We start from the raw sequence: 18,181 nt of genomic DNA, 5'->3' as shown, positions 1-18,181 counted from the left end.
GCAGTGGTACAAGAAGTTTGATTCCTTCATTATGAGCCATGTTTATACTACATGTGAGTCTGATCATTGTGTGTACTTTAAAGTTTTGAATGACATGTTCATTATCTTAGTGTTGTATGTTGACTATATGCTCATTGGAAGTAAAAGCATGGAAGAAATCAACATGTTGAAGGCTCATATGGCTAGGACGTTTAATATGAAGGATCTAGGAATTGTAAAACAAATCTTGGGCATTGAAATAACAAAGACAAGAAAAATTGTTAGCTCAATTTTTCACAATAGAAGTGTGTAGCGAAAATACTTGTGAAGTTTGGGATGAACAATGTGAAACCAATTAATATCCCTTTGCTTCCCATTTTAAACTTTCTTAAGATTCATGTCATAGTTGTGAAGAAGAAAATAATTTTATGTCTCGTGTACTGTATGTTAATGCAACAAGAACTATGATGTATGTGATGGTTTGTACTAGACTAGATATTTCACATGCAATGGGTGTCGTCAAGAAGTTCATGGAAAATCCAGGAAAAGAGCACTGGTCTATAGTGAAATGGGTGCTTTAGTATCTCAGCGACACCAATGATTATTGTATCACCATTAATGGTTGTAAAGATTATGTTTGTGGACATGTTGATTCAAATTTTGCAGGTGATTTGGACAAGGGAATATCTGCTTCAGGATATGTCTTTACTCTTGTAAGGGGATCCATTAGTTGGACGTTGAAACATCAAGAAACAATTTCTTTACCCACCATAGTGGCAGAGTACATTGCTATCTCACAAGCTTGCGTATATGCAATTTGGTTGAGGGTCTTCTAGGTGAACTTGGGAGAATGTAGAACAACATAACTGCATTTTCAATAGTCAAAGTGCTCTATATTTGGCTACAAATCCAGCTTATCATAGCAAGATGAAATATATTGATATAAAGTACCATTTTATAAGACAAATTATTGATGGAGGTGATCTTAAAAAGGTCCACACTCGAGAAAACTATGCAAACATATTTATGAAACCAGTGTTAATAGAGAAGCTGCAGTGGTGTCTGACTTCTCTTGGCTTGTAGAAAAGATGATAGGACTTTGGCAAGGCATCATGAAAATTGTTGTCAAGATGGAGATTATTAAAATATGATAAAAAATGCAATTGTAAAAACTATTCTTTACTATGTTGTTGTAGTTATTTTGACGAGCTGCAGTGGTGTCTGACTTCTCTTGGCTTGTAGAAAAGATGATAGGACTTTGGAAAGACATCAGGAAATTTGTTGTCAAGATGGAGATTGGTAAAATATGACAACAAATGTAAATGTAAAAACTATTATTTACTATGTAGTTGTGGTTATTTTGACGATTTTACAAATCAAAAGATAGTTACTAAACTACTGTAATGGTGCCTACTTCATTTATGATTCCAAGGGATGAAGAATGTGTGAGTAAAAACCTGGTTGTAATAAAATAAAATGATATTTTAACGTCCACGAGACTAAAAATAATCTATAAGACTAAGTGAGTCTCACAATAAAACCCTTTTACCTTGCCCATAAATATTTCCTTAATAAATTGTTAAAATCTTATAAATAAACGCTCCTGTACTATTGTAATTTTGTTTGTGACATTATTCGTATATAAACTCTAAAAACCAACCATTACATTTTAAACACATTGCAATAAAAAAATTTATTTTATTAACCAATTATATATATATATATATTTTATAAACGATATATATATAAAACTTTTAAATATTATAAAAATGGTGAATGAAGAAATCCATTGCTATAATCGTCGTTTGACAATTTTAAAACAAATATCCAAGCACAACCGATGATGAGTTATAACTAACCTTACGAGTCAACTTAACATCGCTCGAGAAAGCACAATCGGTATAAGGGCACTAAAACCATTTAAACCCTACTCAGAAAGCTTCTCTAAAACCCCTCCGATACCTTGTACTCATAGCAATGGCGTCCTATGGATCATTCGCACGGTCCGCAAGGTCTGCATTTCGTTCTAGCGGAAGGAGCACATTCAGAGCTTCAGGTGGTCGCACCCAATCATCATCCACCGCAAGACCTTCATTGTTATCGCAGAGGACTACGTCGAGAAATAACATTACAAACTTTCGCAGGCGCTCTGCACAGTCAATGATTCCATTACACGATGCTGTTGCAGCTGCCAGACTGGTGTCACACCTCGGCGTTAACTCCCGTAGTCGCAGTGCACTCCCTCTTGGTAATATCTACCCCATCTGTGCTTGTCCTTAAAGTTGAATGGGATTGTTTAGATAAAAAAATCAGTGACCCCAAAAGAAATAACAAATGTTCAACTGGAACCTCAGAAAAAGTACACCTACATTTAAAAGTGTCAATCCCATTGTCTATCAACTTTATATTTCGTACAGAATGTTCTGGACAATGCAGGATACTAACACTACTTAATTCCGGGCTATGTTGGATCACCCTATGCAACTAGGGATTCTATGTTATGACCTCTGGCTTGCTAGCTTTAAACCATAAATTGGCTCAATAACAGCGTAAATAGGTCAGGGGTGATTGGGCTATACTTATACATTCATGAATTCACTAGCACTCGTCATGGTTTTAAATTTGGAATTCTTTAGGAAACGGATGTGTGCGAGATTCCAGTCGATATCTAGTATTCAGTCCTTTCAACTTTTTTTGCCCATAGCTATTGCATGCATGTCGAGTACTGCTCCTCTTTTATCAATATGATTTGCTGGATAGCTTTTGTTTTCCTTCACGGTGGGCAATTAGAGTGCTGTATGATTTGTTGATTATCAATTTTAATGAAATTCCTTGTAAGTAAGAGTTCGTTGAACCTTTGATATTCACTCTTTCTTATATGGACATGGTAACAACAATGCAAACATACGCACATATATGAAAGCAACAAAAAGAAAATGTATGCAAGCACAAGATGCGATTGCTGAACTGTACAAATCTGTCACCCTATTTTGTTTTATGTAGAAATTGACCAAGTCTCATAGGATTACAATCATAACGTACATCTTTAGGTGAGTGATCATTTCTAGACAAGTCACATATGAGATATTCACAAGGAACTAGGTAAGTAACACGAAGAAACAAAATAACAACTATGCAAGCACAAGATGTGATTGTTGAAATGTGCACATCTGTCACTTTGTATTGCTTTATGTAGAAATCGACCAAGTCTCATAGGATTATAATCATAAATTACATTTTTAGTGAGTGATAATTTCTGTTGATTATCCACGAAATTCTGGTACTACTTTTCACCAAGATACATAATTTCTCAACAATAGATATGAAGCGGAATACAACGTAGAGATAAAGACACAGTCACATAAATACACAATTATTTTTCTAGGGAACCCAACTTGGAAAACCCTCTGCTTGCTGTAGAATTTTATTTATAGAAACTAGAGCAATAGATCTATTACAGGGCAATTCTGTTTCACTAGAAAACACAACTGTTCTTACTGCCAATACTTAGCTAGAAACACCCTGCTACAACTTTGACCCAGCTCCTCCTTGCTTGTGGCCTGCCTGGTTCTCTTTCCTTGCGTAGGAGATCTCCTATTTCTTATCGCAAATCTGGCTGCAAGAAGGTCTCTCTATCACTGCGTATTGGCTCCTCCAAAATATGCTCTACCAGCAAGGTTCTCACACACAGACTGGTGCAGACCTCTCACAAACCTGTGAGTTCTATTGTCTTGTCTCACCAACTTGTGCTCACAAAACAATGATCAAATATGTGCCTTCATTCTCCTTATAAGTAATTCGAATAGGCCAGTGTTTTACAACCAGGACCAGGACTCCGACCAGGCCGAGGATCGACTCCGACTCCGACCAGGATTCGGTAATGACTCGGCCTAGTCGATTTCAATGACTCTGTCGTTGTAAAAAATACATTAAATATTTATTTTTTTTATAAAAAAACATAATTTTAAATATTTTAAACATAATTTTAAAGATTTTCATTCATGTTTCCAAACACATAGCATTATAATATAGATGGAAGACAACATATGATCAAAGTAGGCTCATGAACCAATCCATTATATCAAAATGGTACCCAATGGCTACATAGTCAACTGTCATACATGATCAAAGTGAAAGACTCAAAACAAAATACAAATAACCAAGGAGGCTAGAAATGGCCTCTACAACAAAAGTAAACTGTGATGCTGACCAGACTCCAATACTAGTACTACTGGCTACTGCCAGAGGAGCCAAGATCATCTCGACCAAGCTCTGGATCAGAGTCAGAAACCAAGAAAAGCTAAACATGGAAGGAGGGAGACATTTTATAGAAATGTCCATGGAATGAACAAACAAAGTGGCCTCTAAGAACCAACGTCATCTTCGTCCAAAAAGGTCTAGGAAGGCAATCTTATTGGAAAATGAAATAGCAAGATAAGGATATCTCCTTATCTACCTCATCCAAAAGCAAAGTCCTCCAAAGTGCAGATCCGATGAAAGGAGAAAACAAGTCCAAAAATGCTCTCCAAATGTAAATGATGGACAGCAAACTCAGCTTGGATGATACCCTTTGTAAAACTAAAGCATTCTACCACATCTGTTGTTAGTGCAGCAAAAAGAGCTCTGGGTTCTAAATTCTAACATTCATTGCTTGATGTTTGAAACAGAACAGATTGTAACAGGCATAGATTTGAGCTGTAATTTGTAAATTAAAAAACAAAGACTTGCATAAAGGAACAGAACATTGATGCCAGAGGAACTGAAATCTTAATTGGTAATTCTTTTTAACTTTCTTGGGATTCTCCTATAAGCAACTATAACTTCCATAAAAAGCTTTAGGAAGGAAAGTTCAATGAGTATAACAGGATGCACACAGAAATTCACGCATTTCAATGAAGGAACTGCTGTCATAAAATTGCTGCAACTCACAACATGCAATATGATCCACTGAAAAAAAACATGATTTACGCTGCCCAGCCGGTTTTCATTGACCCGGCCTGGTCATGACGGACTCGGCCTGGTTGACCGAGTCAACAATGACTCGGCCTGGTCATTGGATGACTAGGCCTGGTCATTGTTGACTCGGCCAACCTAGCCGGTTACTTGGCCTGGTCGTAAATTTTTTTAATGACTCGGTTTGACCAGGCCGTTTCCGAGTTGACCAGGCCATTTTGTAAAACAGTGGAATAGGCTAAATCTGGCAAGTTCTATTTTTTGGAACTCAAAATAGTGATTGATGAGTAAATTGAGTCTAATTGACTCATGCAACTCGTCCTACCTCAATTTAGAACTTGAGACTCGCTTGTCTTTTTCCAAAGATAACTCACACTAGAAGACAAAAAATTGAGCCTTCCACTCTAGCACATCAGTCAAACTGCTTCATGAACTGTCCTAATTTTTAGGAACTCGCCCCAACTTTTAGGAATTGGTCCTGATTTATAGGAACTCGTCCTAACTTACAGGAACTCATGCATGTTAAGGAAAAATTGCTTTTGGTCTCTTTGAATAAGGCACAAGTCAAAGAAGGACCTTTCTCGCTACTATTTTCAACACTCCCCCTTAGCAAGGAAAGTGCTTTTGGAAGAACCTCATCCACTTGGATTTGTCTCCAACACTACCATGTTCTTTGTTGCTGCAACTGCCCCCTTTGAACTAGAAGGCTTCCCTTCTTTTTTTTTGTGGAGATTGATCTGAAGACTTGTTCTTTCCAACCATGCTTTGCGAGTCCATCACTTCGGTCATAAGTGCCATGTACCTTGTGTACCTCAGTGGCTTCTTCTTCTAGCTGAAGGTGATACTGGAAGATCCGACTCTCTCCTGATCTCCCTTAAACAAATCCTTTGCCCACTTGGCTTGAACTCTCCCTATACTGGGGTCACTGACTGGGTGCCAGCCTCCACTTGCCCCGGGCTATGCTCCTCATCATGTTGCTAGTTAGCCCAACTGCCAACTAGCTTAGACTCAAACTTAGATGCTGGCTAAGGCTCAGTCTTGAGAGCTCTATCCTGCGCTCACTCAACCACCACATCTCTATTTTGAGAATTCCTTGCCTTGGTGCTCAAGGTTGCACCTGTCTCTACCTGCAACTTGTAGAGATTCTTCACCCTCACACCTATCTACTTCTTGTAAAAATTTTCTGTTTTCCCACCCCGGTTTTCAGTTTCACCTTATTTCTCCCATGTAGTTAAATGCCCATTCCCATAGCCATACATTTAACAGACTGAAAAAATAAATATTGCTGAAAACACAAATTCTGGAAATTTTTCAGAGTGCTGGAAATTGCAGAAATAAAAAATCAGCAATTAAAACAGCCATTAAAACACATTTAAACTCAGTGATTTTTGGTCAACTTGACCCTGGAAAAACCCCCTACAACTCTTGGGGAAAACCAGTTTGAGAGCTCTTCTTTATTTCTGGAAAATGCCTTTTTACAGAGAAAATTTTCAGCAAATAAATTTCAGCAAAAACAGAAATTTCCAGCAAGCAAAACTTATCTGTTTTCAGCCCAAACGACAATCTGAAAAATGCTGTAAGAGCTGTACGGACCGTACGGATGTACGGACTGTACGGACGTACGGATGTACGGACCGTACAGACTGTACGGACTGTACGGACGACCGTACGGACTTGTACGGACAGCCCTCGGAAAAAGTGCAGAAAATCGCCTCCTAGATATTCGTGCTGAAAATTAATTTTTTCCACTATTTTGCTCACAAAAACTGCCTTTTTCTGCTTGTTCTTTATGCTGTTCGGATTTGCTGAAGTGCTGCCTTGGTGTGTGTGCCAAACTGCTGCCTCTTTCTCCTCCTTGTCCAGAAATCTCCCTTGCTCTCTTGCTCTCCTTCTCCCAATCTGCTCATGAAAGAATGAATGATCTTTTTCTCCTTTTCCTCCCTTAACCCAACCCTAAATGACTTTTGGGTGATCCCTAAATCCAATGGCTGAAATAGATTTAGATCAATGGCTGAGATTAAATGCTCATTTAAATCTCACTTTCTATTTTTTAATTCACCCCACTTTAATAAAGACCCACTTAGTCATTTATTTCCAAAGTCACTTTTCCTTTTTAATTTTTCATTGACTTTATAAAGTCACTTTAAAATTAGACTTAGTAACTTTATCACTTAAAGTCACTTTCAAATTAGATTTAACTTTATAAAAATTATAAAGTTACTTTAGGAGAAAAATTAAATTCTTTTGGACACTTTTCCCTAGGCCAAAGATCAAAGCCTTAGGGAACCACCTGTCCTCCGGTACCAAATTTCAACACTCCCTCTTACTGAGGAAGGTGTTCCTCACCACACCCATCTTGTCTCTGAAGTAGACATGCTTGCCCCGTGGTAAGGCTTTGGTAAGAATATCTGCAACCTGCTCATCAGTGGAAATATACTCAAGCTTCACAGCTCCCTTCTGAACATAGTCTCTGATGAAATGATATCTGATCCTGATATGCTTTGACCTGTCATGAAATACTGGATTCTCCGTGAGTTTAATGCAACTCTGATTATCACAGTAAATCACTGAAGGTCTCAAAGGCTGACCAAATAAGCCAAACAACATCTTGCGAAGCCAGATGGCCTCACAACTAGCTAGACTGGCTGCCATATACTCTGCTTCCGCTGAACTCAGTGCTACTGACTGCTGCTTCCGGCTGAACCATGACACTACTGCTGAACCCAACCCAAAACAACACCCTGAAGTGCTCTTCCTATCAGAAGCACAACCTGCCCAATCAGAATCAGTGTATCCTGCCAATCTCACTCCATCTCCCTGCCTGTAGTCCAGACCATAATCCACTGTCCCCTGCAAGTACCGCAAAATGTGTTTTGCAGCCACCCAGTGAACCTTCCTAGGCTCACACATAAACTGACTCATCGTGTTGACTGCAAAACAGATATCTGGTTTGGTGTTGACCAAATACATCAAGGAACCAATCAGCTGCCTGTACAATGTGGGATCCACCAACTCGGAATCCGAAGCCTGAAGCTTCTTCCAGTTGGTGATCATCGGTGTCGACATGGGTCTACAATCCTCCATGTGGAATCTGCTAAGGATGTCCACAATATACTTCCCCTGCCCCAGGAAGAAATGCCCCTCCTCCTGCCACACCTCCAAACCCAAAAAGTAATGCATCAAGCCGATGTCCTTCATCTCAAACTCCGCCGCAAGATCTCTCTTGCAGTGCTCTATGAGTCTCTCTGCACCTGTAATGATCAAGTCATCCACATACAGCACCAGAATGAGTGGCTCCTCACCAATCACAATAAAGTAAAGGTTCGGATCTGCCTCACTCTTTGTGAAACCCATCCCCTGCAAGTATGCATCTATCCTGGAGTACCAAGCTCTGGGAGCTTGCTTCAGGCCATAAAGGGCCTTCTTCAATCTGCACACATGGGACTCCTTCCCATGCACCTCAAAGCCCTGTGGCTGCTCAATGTACACCTCCTCCTGTATGAAGCCATTGAGAAATGCGGTCTTCACATCCATCTGGTGGATCTTCCAACCCATCTCTGCTGCTATCGATATAATGGAGCGGATCGAAGTATATCGAGCCACGGGAGCGAAGGTCTCCTCATAATCAACTCCCTCTACCTGGGAGAACCCTCTAGCCACAAACCTTGCTTTGAATTTCTCAATGCTGCCATCTGCAGCATGCTTTACCTTGTAAAGCCATCTGGAAGTAACCACGGATTTGCCCTCAGGCCTCGGCACCACCTCCCAAACATCATTCTTCATGATAGAAGAATACTCCTCCTGCATGGCCTCTCTCCAGACCTGCTGGCTAGCTGCCTCCTCATAGCTAGAAGGCTCAGAGTCAAGGATGCTGGTAACCATCGCCATATAGCTACAAAATCTCTCAGGTGGTCTACTCTCTCTGACCGGCCTCTTCGGCTCAGCAACAGATGTGGCATCTCTCAAGGTGTCCTGAAGCCACTTGGGCTTCCTCTTCCCTGAGCATGCTTCTCCCATAGGAGAATGAAACTCCTCCTCCTCATCCCCATCAGTAGCCTGAACTCCTGACTGTCTGTCTGCTGTCCTCCTGCCTGCACCTGAACCTGTAGAAGCTGAGGTACCGTGTGAACTGTCCATCAGTGGACTCCCTAGTGAACTGCTCTGCATGCTGCCCGGAGCACCACCCCTCTGGCTCGGCGAGCCACTGCTCACTGATGGACCTGACATCCTCATAGATGTACCTCCGGATCCTCCTGATCCCTGCCCACTGGATCCCTGCGACTGACTCAACTGCTGCTGAGGGTCTGGCTGATCCAGATACTCTAACTCCCGTGACCTCCTAAAGGCCCTGTCCTCCTCGAACTTCACATCCCGTCTGACAACAACTCTCCTCTGTGCAGGAATGTAAATCCGAAAGGCCTTTGAGGTCTCACTGTAGCCCACAAAGATACCCTTCTCTGCGGTGGGCTCTAGTTTGGTCCTCTCCTCCTTGGGTATATAGGAGTATGTAATGCATCCAAAGATATGAAGATGACCAAGATCAGGCTTCTTCCCAGAGAAAGCCTCCTCAGGAGTCATGTGCCCCAAGGCACGATGCGGACTCCTGTTCTGCAAGTAAACAGCTGTGTTGCAGGCCTCTGCCCACAAGAACAATGGCAACCCCTGATCATGTAACATGGCTTTAGCAGCCCCTATGATGGATCTGTTCTTCCTCTCTGCAACCCCGTTCTGCTGGGGGTTGTAAGGAACAGTGAACTCCCTCCTAATGCCTGCCTCCGCACAATAGTCAACAAACTCTCCAAGGGTGTACTCTCCTCCATTGTCCGACCTCAGGGACTTGATCTTCCGACCTGTCTGTGTCTCCACAAGAGCTCTGAACTCCTGAAACCGCTTGAAGACCTCACTCTTGGTCTTCAAGAAATAAATCCAGGTCCTCCTGGAGTGATCATCAATGAATAACACATAATACTCATATCCACTCAAGGAAACATGAGACATCCGACCGCTCACATCGGAATGAATCAAATCAAGTATCCCCGTCGCTCTGCTGTCACTGCTGGGAAAAGGGGATTTGGCAAACTTGCCCATCGCACAACCTCTGCAAGTATCATGGTGATCAGTACTGAAATCTGGCACACCTGTAGTGATCTCCCGCAATGTCCTCAAGGCTCCATGAGACATGTGCCCCATCCTGCGGTGCCAAATCTCACACAGCTCAGAACTGCTAGCTCTGCTGTCGGTACTACAGCTCAATGCCAAAGGGGGCTGGAATGCAAACTTGTACACCTTTGCATGGCGTACACCTATCACTCTAGCTGAATCAGCTGGAGAGTCCCTGGGATACATCAACACCTGTCCTTCCCTGAACAGTACCTCATATCCTCTGTCCTCCAAAGCTGAGACGGATATGAGGTTCTTCCTCATCCCTGGCACATAAAGAACCTCTGACACCTTCAAGGGAGGTTTGGACTCCCTCTGAAATGTCACTGTCCCCACCCCGACTGCTCTAACAACTCTGTCATCACCGAGTACTACCTCAATATCAGTGCCACTCTCTGAAAGCTCTGAGAAGTACTCCCGGACTCCTGTCATGTGACGTGAAGCCCCACTGTCCACATACCAGATACCTGTAGATGCTCCGCTAATCGAGGGAAAAGAATGCTCCCTCTGAACCTGTGTGGCAGGTGATCCTGCACTAGAGGACTCACATGTAGTGAACGCAAACTCCCGGTCAAAACGACCTGCAAAGTCCTCAATCTCAGCTGACGCTGCCACATCCTGGGTCTTCCCCTTCTTCTTCTTCTTCTCCGGACACACAACTGCATAGTGTCCCATCTTCTGACAATTCCAACACTTCACTTTGGAATAGTCCTTTTGTGAGTTACCCTGTTTACCTTTACCTTTGCCTTTGCCTCCACCACCGCTTGTGGAAGCCTGCTTCTTCCCTTTGCCTTTCTTGCCTCCTGCCACCAGTGCTACGTCCTCATCCTGCTCAACTGGCTTGGCTGCCCCAAGCTGTCCTTTCCTGATCTCTGTCTGAATACAATCATCCCAAAACCTCTCCCATGTGGGAAGGGTCTCATGTGCACAAACCCCATCAGCAAAGTTCAACCATGAACGGGGGAGGCCATTCACTGCAATACGCACCAACTCAGTGGATGGAATGGCCTCTCCAATCGCTGCCAACTCATCTCTCACATTGGTAATCTTTGTGAGATATCCAGCTGCACTATCATTCCCCATCTTAATGTTCTTCAGCTTCTCCTTCAGGACCATCTTCCGGTTCTCATTGGTACTCTGGTAGAGATTGGACAATGCTGTCCACATCTCATGGGCATTGCTCTTTCCTCTCACATGAGGAATGCAATGGTCTTTGATTCCGTCTAGAATCAGCCTCTTACCCTTGTTGTTCTTTCTATTATAAGCTGCCAACTGAGTAGCATCAGTAGGCACAACAACAGGGCGCTGTGCTGTATGCACCATGATATCCCAGACTTCTGCCTCCTCAAAGATACTCTGCATTCTCTCCTTCCAAACGCTGTAATTTGTATGCCCATCCAACCTATCCTCCACCCTCAATCCCAATGACATCTTGCTGTCCTAAAACTGAAAAATAGCACTGCTGTGGTAAAGATAAACCTGCTGTTTATGAAAAATCAGCTTGCTGGAATTTTCTGAGTGAAAAAATCAGCAGCTGTATTTTTTCTCTTTTGCTGTCCCAAACTGCCCTTCAGCACTCAAGCTCTGATACCATGTAAAAATTTTCTGTTTTCCCACCCCGGTTTTCAGTTTCACCTTATTTCACTTTAAAGTCACTTTAAAATTAGACTTAGTAACTTTATCACTTAAAGTCACTTTCAAATTAGATTTAACTTTATAAAAATTATAAAGTTACTTTAGGAGAAAAATTAAATTCTTTTGGACACTTTTCCCTAGGCCAAAGATCAAAGCCTTAGGGAACCACCTGTCCTCCGGTACCAAATTTCAACACTTCTTACATCCAGAAGCTAAGTGTTGGAGGTATGCCTTACCTCACACCTATCTACTTCTTACCAAAACAAGATTCTACCTCAATCGTGGAACATAGAGAACATCTCTGAGATGAAGAGGATTACCTGACTCCCTCTGAAAACTGATAACACCAACTCCTCTAGCCGCATACTGACCATCATCTCGTAGCTCAATCTGAAACTGCATGTCCTTCTCCTTCAAGTAGTTGGAATTCTTCTTGTTCCCAGTCATGTGGAAGGATCCTCCTTAAACACATCTGACAGGTACTTTGCCTCCTCTTCTGCTGTTCCTGCAACTTCTGCTACTTCAGAATGCTTGCATCTTTATCCCAAATTTGCTACTATCACTCTCTCTTGGTTGCTCCAAGAAGATTGAACATAGGCTACTCAAATTGCCCAACAGTTGCTTTTCTGCTCCTTTAAGATCGTCAACTCTTAGGGACTTCCAGATGTCCCACTAACAATGCCCTCTACTGCTCCAAAGGATCATGTTCTTAGGGTCTTTGTCAATCTTCCCTCTTATCAGTGAGATGTCTCCCCGCATTCACTGAACTAGGGCTTCACCAAACTGCCCTCTTGTTGTCTCTTGGCTGCTCCAAGAATGACAATCCTAGGGCTTGCAAACCTGCTCTTTTACTATGACACATCAACTCCTTAGTCACTCTTCCCAGGCCTCCAAAACTGCCCACACACAGTGAATTCTTTGATTGATCTAGGGCCTTTAAATCAACCACTAACAACCCATTCACTTGCTGTTCTTAGATTGCTTCATATCTCTGTCCAAACACCAATGAGACAGATTTCCACCTAGCAATATATCTCCATAACCTTCGTTGCCCTTGCATATCTAGGTCTCCTTGTCAAATACTTGATAGAACTCAGACCTCATGCATAGCCACTCCTTGAGAGATCTTTGCACTCGTAAATCCATGAACTAATTCCCTAAAATCTTTCAGGATAGACCTACAATATACTATCATCAATGCTCCTTGACAACCAACAATGACCCTACCTCTGTCGATAGTTGCACGCTGCTTTTGGACTGACTTTAGGCTTGATTGGGCCGACTGTCCAGGCAATGCATTAGCCCTAGACTAGGGCATCTAGATCTGCTGCTCAAACCCTTTAAACAAACTTCATTACCAACACTTTCCACTCCCTTCTTCACTTCAAGAAAACTCCTCCATCTTCTTCCCTACACGCCTTCCTGTTCACACTTGGAGACACATTTAGGGACAAAACTTCTGAAGATTGTTCTTGCTTGAAGAAACCCTCAACTAGGGCATACGATCTATTGTCCTAGACCTTAGGATAACTCTCCATCTTCTAGCAAATCAACCTCTAGGATACCAGTCAACTCACTTTTCAAGACGTCCACACTATCTTGAAATATTTGTTGTTCTGTGCACTAGAATTGAGGTTCTCGACCCTCTTTTTAGGGTTGCTGCCACCAACACGACAACCCTAACTTTGACCGTGATCCACAGTGTTGCGGCTCCGTCAACCTAGGGACAAATCCACTTGCGGCCTCCTTAATTTATGCCTGTAGTCACACTTCCTAAGCCTTAGACCTATGCATAATCCATGCGCTCAGATCTTAGGGTAATCTGCCCTAAAACTAGTCAGCAACTGAGGTATTGCGACCTCCTTTCAGATGAGGTTTAGGGATGCGACCCTCTCTGATGTACTACGGGACTTGGCCTAAAGATTTCACCCACAGAACTTCCATAGAACCAAACACTCGTCGAGCAATTCCCTCCTAAACTCGGCCAGATCAGATTGGTATACACTTAAGTGAGATACACTTGGATAGTTGGTGATGGTCTTTATATTGATCTATGCTCTGATTATCCACAAAATTCTACAACTACTTAGATGATTTAATTGAAAACTGAACTAGTTTTACTTTTCACCAAGATAGAATATTTCTCAATAATATATATGCAACAGAATAAAACGTAGAGATAAAGACACAGTCACACAAATACACAATTATTTTTCTAGGGAACCCAACTCGGAAAACCCTCTGCTTGCTGTAGAATTTTATTGATAGAAACTAGAGTAATAGATCTCTTACAGGGCAATTCTATGTCACTAGAAAACACAACTGTTCTTACTACCAATACTTAGCTAGAAACACCTTGCTACAACTTTGACCCAACTCTTTGCTTGCGGCTTGCCTTTCCCTCTTTCCTTGCGTATGAGAACTCCTATTTCCTAGCGCAAATCTGGCTGCAAGAAGGTCTCTCTATCATTGCGTATTGGCTCCTCCAAAATACGCTCTACCAGCAAGGCTCTCGCACACAAATTGGTGCAAACTTCTCTCAAACCCGTGAGCTCTATTGTCTTGTCCGACTAACTTGTGCTCACAAAACAATGATCAAATCTGTGTGTGCCTTCGTCCTCCTTATAAGCAATTCTAATAAGCTAAATCTGCCAAGTTCTATTTTTTGGAACTCAAACTAGTGATTGATGAGTAAATTGAGTCTAACTGACTCATGCAACTTGTCTTGCCTCAATTTAGAACTGGAGATTCACTTGCTTGTCTTTTCCAAAGATAACTCACACTAGAAGACAATAAACTGAGCCTTCCACTCCAGCACATCAGTCAAACTGCTTCATGAACTGTCCTGATTTTCTGGAACTCGTCCTAACTTTTAGGAAATCATCCTAATTTATAGCAACTTGTCCTAAGTTCTAACTTATAAGAACTCATGCATGCTAAGGAAAAACTGCTTTTGGTCTCTTTGACTAAGGCACAAGTCAAACAAGGACCTTTCTCACTACTATTTTCGACAATTTCTAAACAAGTCACCTATAAAATACTCACAAGGAACTAGGTTAACTAAAAATATTGTTAATTTGAGGCAACAATGGTATGTTCTATGCTTTAGAGCAATTTTACTTCAGTTTCTTTATTAGCCCAGTATCAATATTCAGATTAGCAATCACATCAACATGATAGTAAATGCAGATAGAACATAAACATAAACAATAGAAGACAAGCCAAGACAAGAGGACACAAGATGTGGCACCAGCCAGGGACAAACCCCAATGTGGGGAAACCTTTGATCAAATCTTCTTTTAGTCTTCACTAGTTCAGTAGAGAGAGATAGTACAATTTACAAATCTGATAATTTATAACAACAACAAAAGAGTCCTAACTAGAAAAGTCAACGCTAGTCAATAGGGCAGATTTGACCCTTAGCAAATTGGTCAACTTCAGTCAACTTCAACCTCCAAACAACAAGATAAAACAGCCCTCAAGAGTCAAAATAGTCAAATTCAGCCTAGCCAAAGTCTGGTCAAATAGCCCACCTGTGATCAGCCCTAGTTGCAATCAACATTGGTCAACAATCAATGTTTAGCCTCGATATTTGTGCCTAGAGATGCGGCCTGCCCAAACAGAGATAGCCCTCACAAAAACATAGTCAAAGGAGGTCAACACATGCTGGTCAATGCTTGGTCAAACTGTCTAGAAATTCGGTCTCCTGAAATTTCAGACGTGTGGAGAGAGAGAGAGGCCCAGAAATCCGTACCCAATCAATGAGGAGAGAGAGAGAGAGAGAAGTGTGAAGATGAGTATGTCCAAATGAGGCTAAGTTACCTATTTATATGCAATGTTGAGGATGAATAGACGTGACTGTTGGGCTTCTGAGCCTACATAAGTTTGTCCATAATCAGAATAAATTCATAACTTCATTTGTACATGTCAGAATCGAATGATCTTTAGATCAATCTTACACCTCTTGGAGAGAGGAATCCAAGAAAAATATCAGCTGTCATAAATAAGATGATCCATGTGGAGTTTGGCCCTAGTTACCAATTTTAACACTCCCTCTCAATTAGGGAGAACTCCATCTGCTAATCCATCTGCCAATCTGTATTATCTCTGCCATCGATGCAATGCTCTGCATTTCTCTGCTTTGTTGAACTATGAAGAAGAAGAATTGATCGAGAATGTATCATACCATTCTCTACTGACCCGAAGTCAGTCCCAATCAAAGGAAAGTGTGTCATACCACTCTTACTGACCCGAAGTCAGTTCCATTCAAAAGAGAGTGTCTCATACCACTTTTACTGACACGAAGTCAGTTCCAATTGATCCCAGATCAATATCGGTCATCCTAGCATAGGGAGTACGGAAGTACACGATGCGTCCATCGGTAGTACTATGGTCCCTATCCTCATTTCCCTACTCATTGGCCAGATGAGAGGTACTTCCCACGAGTCCCAGATTGCATGGGTAGGATGTCTCAGCAGGAGAAGGGTGAACCACCCATCTTGCCTACATGTTGCCAAGGGGTATCGTAGGGGAAGGCTGAACCACTCACCCTGTACACAACAAACCGCTAGGGGAAGGCTGAAACACTCACCCTATGGTTGTTCATCGCTCCAAGAAGTACCCCAAGCCCCTCGGAGCTCCCAAAGCTCAATGTCCATCTCATACAGGACCCTCATAAGAGGGTCTCTCCACGACTCCAAGTTGTTCTTGGAAGGCCAAGAACTTGACCTTTCCCAGGGGCTTTGTCAGAATATCGACAACTTGCTCATCAGCCCCAATGTGATGGAGCCTTATTACTCCTCATTGTACCATATCCTGGATAAAGTAGTACCTGATATCTATATGCTTGGAGCGATCATGAAACATGGGATTCTTTGATAATTGGATCCCACTTTGGTTGTTGCAGAGGATCATGGTGGTATCCAGCACATGTCCAAACAGCTCATTGAAGAGCTTCCTCAACCAAACAACTTCACAAGAGGCCATACTAGCAGCTATGTATTCGGTCTCAGTGGTGCTCAAGGCAACTGATTTCTGCTTCCTGCTCATCTAGGATATCGAAGCAAAACCCAAAGAAAAACAACATCCAGAAGTGCTCTTGCGATCCACCACACTGCCAGCCAAATCAACATCAAAATAACCATGCAACCTCACATCTCCGGTAGCGTATCTCAGTCCATGAGTGATTGTGCCCCAAAGATATCTCAGAAGATTCTTGGCACCAATCCAATGTATATGATGAGGCTCAACCATATATTAGCTCAATGTGTTAACCGCAAAATATATGTCCAGACGGGAGTTCACCAAGAACATCAGTGCTCCTATGAGTTGATGATACTCGGAAACATTTCCCAATTCAGGTCCAACAACACTACCACATAACTTCTTAAATTTAAGTTCCATCAGAGTAATCACATGCTTGCAGTCCACCATCCCAAATCTTTCCAAAATCTTCACAACATATTTTCCTTGAGAGAGGAAAATTTCACCTGGATTTTGCTAGACCTCCAACCCTAGGAAATAGTGCATCGGTCCTAGGTCCTTCATCTCAAATTTAGAAACCAACTCCCTTTTACATTTGTGAATGAGAGGCTCTACACTTCCATCAGCTCCATGCTTGATTTTGTAGAGCCACTTAGAGGTGACAACCGATTTGTCTTGGGGTCTAGGGACCACATCCCAGACATCATTCTTCATAATTGACTCGTATCATGGTGGTCAAATATCCTTGATACCTGTTCGGCTTCTTGCTTTCACGGAAAGTCCCCCTTGGTGCAATGTGTCTCTCGACATCTTCGAGAGCCTTCCTAAGCCATCAGAGTCTCCTTTTGGAGGAGGAGGGCTCATGAGGAGGAGGATCAATAGGATCCATAGGTTCACCAACCTTCGACATCGTTTCGTCTTCTTTTGCACCCTGATTTCCGGTGTTAGCTTCTTTTCTCTTTTTTCCAAAAATTCTAAAATGAGAGACATCAGGTTTCTTACCAGTGAACATTTCTACGGGAGTCTCGGAGTCCAATGCTTGATGAGGGCATCGATTTTGAACATACACAACGATATTTGCAGCTTTAGCCCATAGGAACTTCAGAAGGCCTTGATCATGAAGCATGGCACAAACTGCTTCTACAATAGAGCGATTCTTCCTTTCAGCCACACCATTTTGCTCAGCAGTGTATGGTGTTGTAGTCTCCCTCTTAATGCCAGCTTCTCTGCAATAATCTTGGAATTCATTGGATTCGTACTCGGTCCCATTATCAGTCCTCAATATCTTGATTTTCTTCTCGAATTGGTTTTCGATCAAGACTTTGAAGTGTCAGAACCAGGTTAACACTTCATCCTACTTCTTCAAGAAGTATATCCAAGTCTTACGAGAATAATTATCCGTAAAGGTGAGATAATATAAGTATCCTCCCAAAGAGTTTACGAGCACCATACCAGATATGTTGGAGTGGAA

At 42.0% G+C, this 18,181-nt stretch overlaps 1 protein-coding gene across 3 annotated transcripts in view; it reads left to right on the top strand.

The window, feature by feature from the left end:
• The first annotated feature begins 1,845 nt into the window (after positions 1-1,845).
• Positions 1,846-18,181, top strand: part of LOC149152472 (uncharacterized) — a 116,317-nt gene continuing 99,981 nt past the window's right edge. For 2 of the 3 annotated variants that reach the window (XM_089440015.1, XM_089440014.1), the window contains exon 1: positions 1,846-2,227. In XM_089440015.1, the coding sequence (XP_089296141.1) occupies positions 1,957-2,227 (271 nt within the window). In that variant the 5' untranslated portion in view covers positions 1,846-1,956. The remainder of the gene's footprint in view (positions 2,228-18,181) is intronic. The other variant, XM_089440013.1, reaches the window with a different exon arrangement.

The sequence above is a fragment of the Pinus tabuliformis genome, chromosome 9, assembly GCF_031772625.1.
Source record: "Pinus tabuliformis cultivar Carrire ecotype Pingquan chromosome 9, CPIR1, whole genome shotgun sequence".
In the NCBI taxonomy this organism is placed as follows: Eukaryota; Viridiplantae; Streptophyta; class Pinopsida; order Pinales; family Pinaceae; genus Pinus; species Pinus tabuliformis.
This window is presented reverse-complemented; position numbering and strand designations above follow the sequence as displayed.